Below are 15,898 nucleotides of genomic sequence, written 5' to 3' on the forward strand. Positions count from 1 at the left end.
GCTGCCGCGGCCCCTGAGCCACTGTGTGCCGCTGGTTCGGTGCTCGGAGCTGCCGCGACCCCTGAGCCACTGTGTGCCGCTGGTTCGGCGCTATGCGCACCTACCGCCTCTCCGGGCCGCTGATGATGCGGACACGAGGAGCGTTTGTGCCCCACGTCCCCGCATTCAAAGCACTTGAAGCTCCCGGAGCTGGCGTACACCATGTAGTACCCGTCCCCGTGCTTCACTCTGAAGGAGACCTCCAGAGTGTTCGTGGGGGATTTCAAGAACATAAATGCCTGCCGTCTCAGGGACTGTACATGTCTCAGTTTGGGATCCTTGCAACCTAAATTGAGCGTTCTGAAACCGCTCGAAAATTTACCGAATCTGCTCAGTTCGGATTTTAAGATATCGTTTGAAATAAAAGGCGGAACTCCGGAAACCGTGATCCGGGTTGCGGGGACCGACAGCGGGTTCACCTGCACGAAGCCGTCCCTAATAAACACTCCACTCGCAATCAGCTGGTGCACCTGTGGTTCCTCCTTGAGAAATACCACCACCGCTTTGCTCATTCTGGAGGCATAAACTACATTATCGTGTCCCACCTGTTCTCCAACAGCCAGCAGGACCTCCTCCACCCTAACGTTGTCCCCCGGCGGGACTATCCTAACTCCCTGCCGGAGTGACGGAGGTGGCGTCTCCGTGGACGCCACTCCTCCAGAGACCCCCGACAAACCCGCGGTCTCTCGGTTGTTACTTGTAAACGATATTAAAGAAAAAAGCTTACCTCCTCATGCAGACATGAAAAGAGAAAGAATCCAGAGGAATACCGGTGAAACAGGCAAACCCAGTACAATTTCAAATTCTCCGCGCCACTCACGCTTCCACCACCACCACTCACTCACACCGGAAACGGAAAGAGAGGAGAGGACACGAGAGGAGAAGAGAGGACAGGAGAGGACAGGAAACGAGAGGGGAGGACACGAGAAGAGAAGAGAGGAAAGGCCACGACAGGAGAGAAGAGGACAGGAAACGAGAGGAGGGGAGAAGAGAGGACACGAGAGGACAGATAACGAAAGGAGAGGAGAGAGGAGGACAGGAAACGAGAGGAGGGGAGAGGAGAAGAGAAGAGATGACACAAGAGGACAGATAACGAGAGGGGAGGAGAGGGGAGAAGAGGACAGGAAACAATAGGAGAGGAGAAGAAACGTGTGGAGAGGAGAGGAGAGGAGAGGAACAAGTGGAGAGCATAGAGAGGAAGAGGAGAGGAGAAAAAACAAGTGGAGGAAACGATAGGAGAGGCAAGGAGATGAAAGGAAACAGGAGGAGAGGAGAGGATAGTAGAGGAAGATAATAAGCTGAAGATGTAGATGTATTATCTCCCTCGCACGGTGTGAGAGATGCTCTGAGACGCTTCATAATTACCTCTCAGCCTGATCCTGTCGCAGTGAGGCATGTTTCCTTCTGAGGAAAACAAGCAGGCGTAGACCTCTACATGGATAATGAAGGGTGTCACTGAGCATCAGGGACGTGTGTAACCCAAACATAAAGATTTCACACACAGCAAATGTGTTTCATGTCGGCGAGTAACGCTCATTAGCATAATAATGAATGTCTGAATGAAAGAGACAAACGGACGGAGACGCAGTGAGACAGTGAGACAGTCGCACCCTCTCTCTCCGTCTGTGTCCAAGCTGAAGTAAATTGGCTGCTTCATTAAGATTTATGTCCACTGTTCAAAACCGTCTCATTTCCTTTCCTGCTTTACATTTATCAAAACGTCAGTTTCCTGTAATGAAGTCCACTGCTTCGTAATTCAGTTCCGAGGATGCAACACGCAGCAGTAAACACACAGAGGGCTGCTGCTGCTCTGCTGCTGCTCTGGACGCTGCTCTGGATGCATGGCGTTAAGAGTTGCAGACTAAATTAGGATGGCATCAAAGAGGCATGCTGGGTAAGCTGCATGGCGAGCGGAAGCCTGTCTTTTATCTGTATTCTCAGTAATGAGGACGTGCTATAGGTCGGTTCGCCGGTGGCTGGTTGTGTTTTTCTTTGCTGTATTTTAAAGCAAACAGAACATCAGCGCGATCACAAAGGTTTGTCGCTAATCGCTCAGAGCAACAACACCTCCTCCTCCGGCGCTCTGGAAAAGAGAACGACTCTCTCCGGACAGACTCTGCCAGTTGGCTCAGAACACACGAGGCCATGAGGTGCAGTGATTACCGCTCCCTCCGTCCCACTTAGTGTATGAGGATGTACAGTGAGGCTCCAGGAGCTCCTGCTGTAAACGGCCTCAGAAGAGTCTTCAGTCGGCAGCCTGGCTGTTTCCAGAGCAGCCAGGAACACAGGGAGCAAAGGGGGGGGCTCTGCCCTGCTGAATAATTTGTATCACAGTATTTAAGGAGTTTCACAGTCGCTGAGTCAAGAAGGCAAAAGTAAATGAGGTTTATCATCCTCGGAAAACAGAGAGAGAAACATGACTGTGTTTACATGGACGTCAATGATCTGACTGCACCTTATTCTGAATGAGATACTAATTTGATTATGATGTTTATGTTTGTATGAGTTACTATGTGGTTATGACCCATGTCAACATTACTTCCACTACGTTACATGTCAGACGCTTCCGCCAGAATTTAAAAACCCCAACCTGAAAGAGTTTAATGCACTATGCTGCCACGATAGCTTTTTGAGTGTCTCCTCCATGTTAATAGAGGGGACAAACTAAATAGTCAAAGTAGATAGATAGATAGATATATAGATAGATAGATAGATAGATAGATAGATAGATAGATAGATAGATAGATAGATAGATACTTTATTAATCCCGTGTGAAATTCAGATCATCCAGTAGCTTGTACACTTAACACATCACTGACATACAAACATAAATCACATACGGAGAACAAATTTACAGATACAGGAAATGGAATGCAATGATGTGATTGTGTCAGTGTCCAGTAGGAAAGTGTTATTGTGCTGCTGGAGTGGATAGTACAATAAAATATAAAATGTATATATATATATATATATAAAAACAGCAGAAACCTATAAATATCTAAATATATAAGAATATGTAGTGATAAAGTCTGTGCATGGGGCTAGTATAGCCAGTGAAGGGATTGGATAGTACAATAAATTATAAAATGTATATCTATAAAAACAGCAGAAAAAAAAAAATCTAAATATCTAAATATATAAGAATATGTAGTGGTATAGTCTGTGCATGGGGATAGTATAGCCAGTAAAGGGATGGACAGTGTGTTGTTATATAATAATGAGATGAGATGAGAAGAGAAGAGTAGAGAAGGGGAGGGCAGACTGAGATGGACTCATGCAGGGAAGACCCCCCCCCCAATATGCAGATTGTTGGTTGAAGTTTCAGGGTCCATGACGTCCATGTCAATATGTTTTTTTTTTTTTTTTCTTTAATGAAACCAATTAAGGGACAGACAGAGAGTGAGAGAGAGAGAGACGGGAAACAGATTTCCTCACCTCTCTGCTCTGTCTTTTTTTTTTGTACAGTTTGTTTCATGTTAATAATCTCATCTCCCTGCTGTGACTAAAGCTGTGAATGGGTTCGGGAAGGACATTATTTTTTTACAGCACGTGAGGCTGACGTCCTGAAACAATTATCACAGTCTGTCTCCTGACACCACCTGTCACTGTCGTCCTCCATAAACAGATCCAGAGCTCGAGCCTCGAGTCCTAATCGCAGACAGAATATGATGAAGCTGTCAGTGAGGGTTGACTCCTGGAAAGTGGAAATCTCTGTTCAACTCCTCACTTTAAAGACAAAGAGGTTCAGCGTGAGTCAGCTCACAGTGGACAGCTAAATCAAGACGTTAATGCTGGCTAACACAGCGGCGTTCCTTCCAGCCGGACAATAAAAACCACGGGATGATTACTTCCTCCTCGCAGGTTTAGCAGTCAATGAGATGAGGGATGAGAGAGTCGAAGAAGGAGGAAGAGGGAGGAAGAGGGCGGATGTTTTCATGAATGAAAGTTCAGTGTTTCTCTAATTGTTTGCTCTCCGACTTTGATTTCAGCATCGATTTCCCACATTCTCTCCCTGGCTCCACTTGTTCCAAACGTAAACAGCTATTCCTTGTGTATAGATTTGATAAAAGATATGGGACGTGGTGGTCGTTGGTTTCACAGTAAGAGGGTTCCTGGTTCGAATCCTGCCTTTCTGTGTGGACTTTGCTTGTGGTAAGGTTTTTTTTTCTGCAGTTACTTAATAATAATCTATCCATCCAGCCTGTTGTTAATTAAGTCCTGCGATGATTCTGCAGCTTCGTCACTTATCTCCTGCTCCGTCCTCCTCCTCCCTCCGGCGTACAGACGATACAGCCTCTCTAATGAGGGGGGTTGACCTCAGTGACCTTCTCCTCGTTTGGAGCAAAGATGAAAATATTCCTCCGAACCTGCGTCACTTCCGTTACTCGTTCTTGATCTGATAAATCCAGTGTGAATCTCTGACAGAAGCAAAACATATTTTAGAACGATGTCTTAAAGCATATTTTGGAGGACATGTGACCTTAAAGTGCTTTTGAGGTCGTTCGACTGCATCACATGAGAGTATTTCTATTTAAGATGGAGCCTTTTCTCAGCTGCTGCACCCTGATGATGATTTATTTCTCTTCTTCTCCTCCCCTCCTCTGCAGATGTGAGTTCATCCTCCGGGGGTCAGCTCCTTATTTCACTGGGAAGTCTCCTGGACGACCAGCACTGGCACCGTGTGAAGCTGGAGCGGCTCAGCACTCACGTCAACCTCACTGTGGATAGAAACACAAAGCAGGTTCATGTTCCAGCTGAGCTCAGCCACTGGGAGATCCGCCAGGTGAATAAAACAAACACAAATAACTGATCTATTTGAAATGGAGCATTTACTCCTGAAAAAGTAGCCAACAAATGTTTTCTACAGCAACCTGTCGAGGTTTCATTGGGTGACACGCATCACACATGATGTTTCCCTGTGTGTGCAGCTCAGTGTCGGAGCTGTGCAGAGCCACGGGCTGCAGAAACCCATCCTGCCCAACAGGAACTTCCACGGCTGCCTGGAAAACCTGCTGTACAATGAGCTCAACCTTATAGAGCTGACGAAACAGAGCAACCAGCAGGTCACCACACTGGTGAGATATTGTTTCAGCATCTGAGGGAAACCAGTATGCATGGAGATGGAGGAGGTTATATATCAGGTGGCCCCTGGGTTCCAGGAGTGAAAGAGTTTTCCTGAAGACAAGTGATTCCCAAAGTTTTCGGCTTGTGACTCTTAATATTAATAAACTTAGAAAGAAATTATTTGACATTTTTCACATGTGTATGTGATGACCTGTTTCCTCTCGAAAAGACACAAATGTACTTTGACCAATTAGATCCAAGTTAAGCAATGTAACTATATCCTTGTATATCTTTGGATTATTATAATTTGTCCTATACACACAAGCACACACACATTTATATATACTATATATATATGGTATATTAAATTGCTGACATGGCGTCAAAGTGTAGAACAAGTTGATCACGTTTGCTCTCTTCAGACTTTTTGTGTTTTTTCCTCCCACTCGTTCCTCCTTTTCTGTATCAATGTCATTATTGTGTTAGTGGTCATTGTGATGATCATCATCATTATTTGTATCATGTGCATCATCATCAACTTTATTTTTACTCCCGTCATCATCATCGACATCATTAGCATATCCATAATCTCCTTCATTATCATCACCAATGTCATTACATTCACATTTTGGCATCACGAAGCCCAAAGCTAAAAAAACAAGAGGAGAGGATAAAAAAAAAATAAACGAGTCAGTGAAGAGAGGAGGAAGAAAATGAAAAATGAAAACTAAGTAAAGAGAGGGAGGCTGATAAAGAAATCAGCACTTTCTGTTGTGAATTAATCTCCAAAGAAAAGTTTTCAGTGTCATAGCCCAGCTCAAAGACTCGGAGACAAGAGGAGCTGACAGTTTAGGAAAAGTAATTTATTTGCAGAGAGAAAATGTGGAAATATGTATTAAAAAATAAATCAATGATGGAAAAAGGGAAGGGACAGCTCTCATCCGGTTTGTCATGGAGAGAAATAACAAGGGAGGTTTTTCACAGAGCATCAGGCTCTGGTGCAGCTTCATTCATCACCGGCAAAACAAAACAAATCCAAAACAGAGGCAGCCACTTCCCAAATTATCCATCCATCCATTATCTACACTGCTGATCCCTCACTGTTTAGTGGTGGGTGGTGGGTGGTGTGGGGGGGGGGGGGGGGGGGGGGGGGGGGGGGACACCCTGCTCGCCAGTCCATAGCAGGACCAGCATACAGAGACAACCAGTCACTCTCTCTTTCCAACGTTGTCTCATTAAACGGTTCGGATGATAACTGTTCATGTGGATTCTTACAAAAATGTGGGTTTTATTTTCACTATTTTCATTTCAGTGATTCTGCACTATATTTGGTTTGTTAGTTATTATTTCACTTAACACAGAAAGACCTCAGCTGGACTGGGAATCGAACTGGAAGTGCTAACCACTGCAGCACTGTGCCACCTTGTCTTCCCATTATGACAAAGTTAATGTGACACATGTGTTTTTAGTTTGCTACAATATTGCGAGTGTCTTTATTTTGCTACTGATGCAAAGTTTATTTTCACCATTAAATCATTTTTTAAGATTAGGAAATATTGAATGTTTTTGCACATGTCACCTTTTTGACCCAAAGGTTTGAAGTTTTGCATCTTATTTTCGCTGCTCAGCAAATATCAATATGTTAATACAGGTGTCCTTTCTCCGGGGGCTGCCGAGGAGAACTCTGTGACATCGAGTTACACCGAGTCAGCCTCTGCAACTGATGAATATTCATGTTTTATTATCTCTTTTATACCCGTCCTGCTCCCTCCCTCTCTCCCTCCCTCCCTCTTTCTCATCCTCCTTCTTTTTCTCAGGGCAATGTGACCTTTTCTTGTGCTGAGCCAGTTTCGGTAGCCGTGACGTTCACCGACTCCCAGAGCTTCCTGCGGCTGCCCGGACTGACGTGGTGGTCGTCGGGTGTGGTCGCTGTGGCGCTACAGTTCAGGACGTGGAACAAGGCGGGGCTGCTCCTGACCTTTGACCTCCCGCAGCTGGAGAGCACAGTCTGGTTGTACCTGAGCGAGAGCAGACTCCGCCTACAGATTAGTAAAGCGGGCAGGGCCGCACTGGAGCTCAGTGCAGGTAGGTCCCACTGTGACTCAGCATCTGTTGACCGTGTTCTCCAGGTCAGTGACAGAGATTTAATAATATGCTTCAAAAACCGTAACCAAATTTAACAAAGTTTCTTTCCAAATGTGAAAGTTTGACATTCTGGACAGTTATTTTTTACCAGGAGTTGAAATATTACTTTGTAAGGTATCTCCAGATGATTCCTTGTGAGGGATGAGACCCCTGCAGTAGAGAACGCTCTGTGAACTTGTTTGTCTAAACCTACTGGCAAGGACAGTAAAATATTTATGGATGTTTTAGAAACCCACTGACATGAGTAGGATTTCTCCCAGAGTTCACTTTTCTTTCAGGACTCTTCACATGGTTCACTTTACCAACTTGAGTTCTCAATGCAAAGAAAACAGCTCATCTGTGGCTTTATCTCTACCTTCCATTAATCAGTAATTTAAACACTGCATGTGTGTGTGTGTTCAGGTTCAGGTCTGAATGATGGCCAGTGGCACTCGGTGGAGATGATCTCCAGAGAAGATTGTCTGAGCATCACGGTGGACAAAGACGAAGGAGCCACGGCTCACACCATCGTCCCACTTCCTCTCACCGCGGCTACTCAACTCTTCTTCGGTGGTAAGGCGATGTTATTTCTTCCAACTTAAAGCCGTCTCATTTGAAATGTTCTAAAATATCTCAATGTAGAACTCAACATATTTTGCTGTGTCGATGGGAAACTGCTCACATGGACAGTTGAAATCCACAGTAGCAGTAATCATCATCTCCAGATCTCTGTTGGAGGTTTAGTGTCCCGCAGAGAGGGATGAAGTCGTAAAGCTGCTTCCCCCCCCCCCCCGCCTCCTTTCTCGTCTCTTCTCGAGTTAATCTCCGCCTCCTCCTCCTCTTTTTCTTTGATGTTTCCTCCCTTCGAAATGATCTTTTCTCCTCTTCCTTCCTTTCTGCTCCTTTTTGGAAGCATTTCTCTCGCTCCAATCCCCTTTAGATTTTTTTTCTCCTCCATTGACGGGCGAAACATTATGTTGATGCCTGTAGTTTCTTACCAACTCTTAAAGTCTCTCCTTAAAAAGTTCCACCATAGTTGAAATTTGATAAATATGATCATCTTACTTGAAATATTGGCTACACTGCCCCCCCCCACCCCCATGGTCCTTCACATTCTGGTGCCAGACACCACAGCATTTTTGCAGCAGGAACATTAGTAGCGTTTTCTCTCATCAGTGTATTTCCTTCATTGCTCTACAGTGATGTCGGCTTATGAGTGCACACAGGGGGACATGTACTTTTTGACAAGTACATCACTATGAACCATTTAACAAATCCTAACACTCTCATTAATGCTTCACTGTGGAGCTTAGAGTTTCACCAGTTTAACAAAGACTTCAAAGCGTCACGGAGACAAATTGGAAGCTACAAGATGAAGTGTTTACATCTTTTCCAAAGTTCCTCCATCTCCATCCGTCCTGTGCATGAAAATAACTCCCTGCAAATCGTCCTTTCAGCTCCTAACATTCAAAGTGACAGTATTGGTGAGTCATGGTTTCCCCTCCTCTGCTGAGAGGTGCTGAACTGAGCGCGAGCTGGGCGGACTGTAATTAGAGCAGCGCAGAGCCCGGAGCTGGAGTCGCTGCTGTATTTGGACGCAGAACGCCTCCGACCAGGATCAACCCCGAGCTCCATGAGTCACTGATGGATAAGACATGGTTTTTAAATGACAGCCACCTCAGGTCTGCCTCTACCAGGCACCCGAATTAGAAATATGGAAAATAGGGAATCTGTGTCGAGGCTTATCGTATATGGAATAATAATAAACTTCTGGGGAGAGAAAAGAGATTAACAAGTAGATTTAGCCGTGACAGTGGAATAATGACACCCCCTACCTACATTGAATCTGTACATTGAAATCTGCGGAGGAAAGACCAGTTTCTCTTCTGGAGTGGAACCACTGAGCAGCTAGATGCAGTTCTCAGATGACAGAGAAGGAATCTGATTACAGCCAGGAGCTTTTGAAGGGACCTCGGGGGCCCCAGGCCAAAGGGACCTGTGGGGTACATATCATTTTAGAAAAACAACCTTACCCCCCAAAGCCAAAGCATGTGTGCTGGCCTCTAGTACTGCACAGTCGTGGTTGTGGTGTGGAGTCATGGTATCAGGGTCCTCAATCGATATCAGCTGTCAATCATGATGTTTTCTATAGCATCAAATATCTAATTAAAACCAAGTTTAGCAGAAAATATGATCACTTACATCGTTGTGACGTAATACAGAAACCATATTTGAGAAAAACCTTTTCACGTGTACTCTGACTTTTTAGTTTGTTCCATGTCCCATCTACTAACATGGAGGAGGTCGGTTTTCTGATACAGCAGCCAGCCTCCGTTTGTCTAGACTTTCTGGGAGCTGTCTTGTCGATCTATCTTTGCAGTCTAAAGTGTGTAGTGATTAGTGTTGGTGTAAACAAGATACCAGCTGCTTGTTTGGTGAACGCTGTGAATAGAAGCTGTCAGTTACACTTCCTGTTGTCCTACACAATGGGTGTGACATTGTCTTTGTCGGCATTCATTTCCAACTCGTGTCTGAGGTGAGAGCGCTGTTCACAGCCTGGGTTGGTAGCCTGGTATTTACATCGCTCACTTCTAACACGTATAATTAATGTGAGTTTTAAAATTACACGTGGCGCCTCTCAAAGTTGGCGTCCATGAACTGGAGAAGTTAGACGCATAGAAATATGAAACATTACAAATATGAATATGATACTCTTGAAATATATTATTACCATTCTAAAAGTACTGTTCAACCCTTGTTTTCAGCTGCCTGTTTTGAATGTGGTGGTTTATGTTTAGACATAAAGGGAGAGTAATAGTCTCCATATTTGAGTATTCATGTTATTTTATGCCTCCATCAATCATTAAAGCATTACAGTAATTTGAGACCCGCTGGGGCTTCTGGAGGGAAATGGTGTTTTACTTGTTTTTTATCTTGGAAAGAAAAGTTAATTTAATTTCCAGTCTTTCCTCGATTGCTGCGGCAGCTCATTAATCTTAATCTTCATCATCACCTCCTTAGCACAGCAGACATCTTCTCCTCACACACTTTACACACTTTCCTTCAAAAGAGTTATTATACAAGTACCCAGAACTCGGTTTAACTGAACTAAATAAAATAAAATACAATATTCACAGCTGCTGGAGAATAAATCTCTACTGAACCCTGTGTGAATCACTAACTAGTGTTTATCCACCAATAAAAGGTGTCTTCTCCGTGTTGCATGAATCAAAGAGGCATATTTTGTATATTTCCCTCATTTGGTTACTTTTCTGTAACATTTACTGTATTTCACTGTTTTTCATTTACAATATTTGGCCTTTCCGAGCTCATAAAGGTTAAATTGTCGATAGTAAATGGTACAAAGAGAACAGTGCATCCACAAATACAAAGTTGAGTCCAACCTCTGATCTGATCTGAGTGTCCCATGTGTCTCTCCTCAGGTTGTCCTGCTCAGCCGAACAGTCGGGGGTGCACGAACCCTTTCACCACGTTCCAGGGCTGCATGCGTCTCCTGACTCTGGACGACCAAACTGTGGACCTGATCAAAGTGCAGCAAAGACTTCTGGGAAACTACAGCCACTTGCAGATCGACATGTGCGGCATCATCGACCGGTCAGTCTCCAAAAAATACACATTTTAACCCACACATCCTAAGTCTGTCTGAACATGAGATTTGTGAGAACACTTGTAGGAAGAAGTTTGTGATTTGTTTGCATTTCACTCCTGGTTTGAAGCAAATGCAATTCAATCACTGGAGGCTGGAGAGAGAGAGAAAGAGCGGCTCACGTTACTTTCCTCACGAGCCACAAAACACGTCTCCTCATCCTCCTGCTCTGTAACGAGTGAGTGTTTAAAGTGAAGCTGCAGCTTCAGGAGGCGTCTCACAGGAGATCGAGCTGCACAGGCTGGTGCTAATGAGGGTTTTAATTCAATTTGTGCTGGTTTCATACAGTTTTTTATTTGATGTGTTGTTTTACAGCAAAAGCCCTTTGAGGAGCTGTTTGGTTAATTGTTCTGAAGTTTCTCTTCAATAGTAAAAAAATCCCTTTGTGCTGCAATGATGTTGAATTGCTCAATTTGACAAGTTTGAATTATGTGTGAAGGCATTTCAAATGGAATTTTGATTAAGAATTTGTGTCCCTGAAAAGAAACACGCGTTGAAATCGTCAAGTACGAAAGGGATTGCTCACAGACATGCCGAAGGAATTACCCACAGTTCATTGCAGTGTGACGGGGGGGGGGGGGGGGGGGGGGCAACTAAATAAACGTCAGCATAACGATAAACAAACAAGCACGGAGACATTACAAGACTTTAAAAACTTTTCGGTTTTGGGCTTTTGTCTGATTCTTCCCATTTCATAAAAAAACATTGATGGATGTTGTGTATTTCTGCTGACAAACAAATCAATGAATGGGGGTATTAAAATACATATTAACCAACAGATCCACTTATTAACTGAGGTGATTGAAAGGTGAAGACATTACTCGACTTTGACCTTCAGTTAAGATCAAAGGGATTCATAGAACAACTGTGATATCAGAGGATGCAGGCTGACAAGCTGCTGACGGAGGTGATTTAATTAAGGATGCTTTTAAATTCCCTAATAATCAGCACCCCACCACACGGTTATGTAAGATCTCAAACCTGAGCCATTTCGCAGCAGGGGGGGGGGGATAAATCACTTGTTTACGACATGGAATAAAAAAGATCAAGTTCTCTCCCTGAGGCACAAGTGCCAGCCTTTGAAATCAAGGATTTGAAAATAGAACAGTTGCCACCTAATAATCTAAAAAGCTCTCATTCTAGATTCTAGAGTTTTTCTTTAAAACCTGAACGAACCCACAAATTAAAGTTTGACACTATTCAAAATGCACTTTCTTACGAGGAGTTGAATCTGAAAATATCAGTCTTACACATTATCTGTCAGTTATATGAAATGTGCAAAAACTTGTTGGACAGAAAATCTGACATGGGAAAGGTGAAAGTATCCGACGTTGTTCAAACGCTTTGTCTGAATCACACTGACGCCTTCAGACCCAGGAAGTCTGTGAACTCACCACCTGCCTCACACCGACACCCCACAGTGTGTGTGTGTGTGTGTGTGTGTGTGTGTGTGTGTGTGTTGAAGTGAGATAGATGAAGCTGTCAAAAGGCCGTAATTCTGACCTCTCTGCTCCTGTCAGGCTCCTGACAGCTTAATAAAAACAACCTGTCAATGCTCACGCACCCGCCCACAAATAAGAAGACACACAGGTCACAGGGAGGTCCTCGTCTTCTTGTTGTGTCTGACTGTCTGTGTGTCACTGTCTGTCTGTCAGACGCTGATCTTACCACACACACATATTCACACACACACACCTTCACACACTCATTCCCAAGCTCTCTATGTGTCTGAGTTCGGGGGACCCATCCTTCAGAGGCTCCATTTGAAGACATAGCAGACAGTTTCCCAGGTGTCCAATGCGTCCATCCACCTCAGAGCAACAGAGGCTCTTGTCGGGTGGATCCAGGTCCAACCTGAATTTATTATTAAATAGACGTTACTCGACTGAATGATGCAAATGTTAAATATCACGTATTTTGGGCACTTTTAATCAAGCTAACGGCTGTAACGGTGGGACAAGCTGGTGATGCATTAAAAAGTCAGGACCGTTTTGGTTCAGCAGACATGAAGGATGGAGCCCCTGAATTGAGACACAATTGTGTGTGTGTGTGTGTGTGTGTGTGTGTGTGTGTGTGTGTGTGTGTGTGTGTGTGTGTTTTATCTTTGATCAGAGCAGGCGAAAGCATTAAAAACCCACCTTCCTCTCTGGCTCTCTCTCTCTGCAGGACATCCCGCTCTACCTGTCCGGTAATAGAGAGCAGGCGGGAGGAGCGGCGCTGTGTTGGTTTAGCCAGAGGCGTTAATAGAAACCAGGAGATTGGATGCGAGCCCTGTGATCCACGTTACATTACAGGACAGCACTGGAAACTTTTTAGATAAGCTGCAAAGTCTCTTTCCCCAGTTAATCCCGGAGCCCTGTGATCTGAGCTGGGCTGCAGCACACTGTCACATTGCATTGCAAATCGTTAGTCAGGCTCGGAGCCCTCCGGAGATTCTTAGAGGACAAAGTGTTTTGAAACTGGGAACTTTTAGGGCCCTGGAAAGATTTATAATAGATGAAGTGATAAGAACCAGAGTTCAGCTCACAGTTTGACCCGGGCTTGTGTTTGTGATTCCTTTTTGTAATTCTGGCTGCCACTGCTCCTGGATCAGGCTGCGGGTGGCAGCCGGCTGCCGGCAGCAAACTGGAGGCTGAGAAAATGACAGAGAACTCCTCCATTGCTCCTGGAAAGAGTTTCCTACTGCGGCTGCAGACGAGTCTTGCCAAGAAAAGTTTCCCCAAACTTTAGCCGACTTCAGCGAGAGGAAGAACAAAGGGGATTTTTTGGGGGAAACAAAACTCCTGCAAAGTGGCTGCATGCACAGACGTTTGTCTGCTGCTCCTCTTGTCGACTCGAACAATGCAGATAGAGGAGTAGATCAAAAAGGGACTGTTCTCTCATTCTGCAGCCTGGTGGGGGAACTTGTGAAAGTAAACTGTGTTTCACCTGCTGAGGAAATCTAGTTCGGTTGAGTTTTATAAAAATGTAAGAAAGGCAGAAGTATGGCTTACGTCACCATCTGATAATAAGCATTTTGTTCACGATATCAACTCAGCAATAAGTTATAAAGTCTCCATTTATACGAACTGGCTTATTTCCAGCTACACTGAGTGATTCTGCAGATTCTCTCACACTCACACTTTGAACTGGTTCACTGTCCAAACCTTTCTGCTGCTCTCCTCCTCTCCTCTCATCCATCTTTCCCTTTGTTCCCCTTCAGCCATCGGTTTCACCTCCTCATCACCACTTCCTCTCTCCCACCTCCTGCACCAACTTGATTCCTCAGTCCTCCTCTACCTCCGCCCCCTTACTCCTTTGGATACTTGGCTTTGCCTGATTGTGATTTTGTCTGTCTAACTTTGTGAGGCCATTTTTTAGTTATGACTGTTATTATTGGTTGATATTCATAAAGATACAACATGTCTTCTGGCAGGGGGTCCTGGTCAAGATGGGCAGAATTGAAAAGGCAGTCTTATCTAACACTTTACAGTTCAAGTTGCATTCATACATTCGTGCAGCCCATCTATATTCTCTCACTCACCATCAATACATATGGAATGCAGACTGTACCTGTAGGTGCCTGGGGATTGAACCACCGACCTTCTAGGTTGATGGAAGCCCGACAAATTCAGCAGTTTTAGCTATAAAGAGGTTGTGTGAATAATTCCCACACCTTGTTATAAATTCACATTGCAGCATCTATTAATATCTGTCTCTGTTTTATACAATTTACTCTGAAAGGGTTTATTTTTATTTCTTATAGCAGAAATATGTATTTGAAGATAACAGATTAAACTATTATGACAAAAGGGCCTTTAGTAATTAACTGGATAGATCTTAGTATTAGTATTAGTCTGTGTTCCTCAGTTGCAGTACAAACTTTTTTGTTTCCTCACCTGCGTTTTGTTTAGTTCTTCAAGGAAATACTATTAAACTTTCAATTTAAATTGACTGATTGAATGAGTTTGAATTGTGCATTTATGTGCAACTTCATAGATTTGTATAAAAAAGTTTCCCTTATTGGATTTCCGATGTTAGAGCCGGTGTTAATGCATCGCTCCTGTGTGCTGTATATTCTGCTTCTGCAAATACAAATGATCTCAGCTGATTGAACTGCACTTGGTCCCAGTTTAATATGCACTAAATTAAACTGTTTTGCATCGGACTCTTAAGCTTTATAGGTTTCCCAGCCACAAATGTCTCGCCTCTAATTGCACCACAAACAAAGCAGCATGTTTTTATTCGGCTCCTAAACTTATGGCAAGTAGATTTCTTTCATTAGAAACATTGTTCCAGCTCCGGTTCTCTCATTTAATATGCAATCGATTTGCGAGATCTTCCTCATCCTGTCATATTTAGTTCTTTCATCAATAAATCTGAGAAATGTGGATGTTTCAAACCTAGAAACAAAGATTTAAAATGGTCTGAACTGAAACTTTTTGTTGTTGTCTTGAATCGGCTTTTATTCAGGTTCCTCCTACACACCTGCTCCTCAGAAGAGCCGGGGCCTTTTCATTTTCCTTTTCCTCACTCGTCTGTCTCTGTCTCTCAGGTGTTCTCCCAGTCACTGTGAACATGGAGGCAGATGCTCTCAGTCCTGGAGCAGCTTCCACTGCAACTGCTCCACCAGCGGCTACAGAGGAGCCACCTGCCACAGCTGTAAGCAACTCGACCCACAGGAACATCTGGATGCTTTTATAATATAATATGCTGATATATACGGAGAGAAATAGAAGCTGCTTCGGTGTTGAAGTGGTCGAGGCTTTTTAATAGAAGGTAGATAGTGAAGCCAAAACAATGAGCTGACAGATGCTAAATTGCTCCATATATTGAAAAGGAGCTATAGTAAGGGGATGGTGAATTATCTTTAGTACCCAAGGAGACTTTGGCTGCAGAGCAGAGCAGACCGGCTTCAAACCGCCGACCTCCTGGACAAGCTGCTGAGCACAACAACCACAACGTCTCAAAAAGCCAGAAATGAAAAATAAATACATTAGCTGAATCACTGTTTCCGGACACAAC

The 15,898-nt window shown here is 44.0% G+C and overlaps 1 protein-coding gene across 1 annotated transcript in view; it reads left to right on the forward strand.

Moving 5' to 3' along the window:
- LOC128448625 (contactin-associated protein-like 4) overlaps positions 1-15,898 on the forward strand; it is a 60,254-nt gene that overhangs the window by 23,937 nt on the left and 20,419 nt on the right. The window contains 6 exon segments of the mRNA XM_053431364.1: positions 4,647-4,822; positions 4,968-5,114; positions 6,921-7,188; positions 7,651-7,800; positions 10,671-10,842; positions 15,429-15,535. Coding sequence (XP_053287339.1) covers positions 4,647-4,822; positions 4,968-5,114; positions 6,921-7,188; positions 7,651-7,800; positions 10,671-10,842; positions 15,429-15,535 — 1,020 coding nt within the window.

The sequence above is a fragment of the Pleuronectes platessa genome, chromosome 9 (assembly GCF_947347685.1).
Source record: "Pleuronectes platessa chromosome 9, fPlePla1.1, whole genome shotgun sequence".
In the NCBI taxonomy this organism is placed as follows: Eukaryota; Metazoa; Chordata; class Actinopteri; order Pleuronectiformes; family Pleuronectidae; genus Pleuronectes; species Pleuronectes platessa.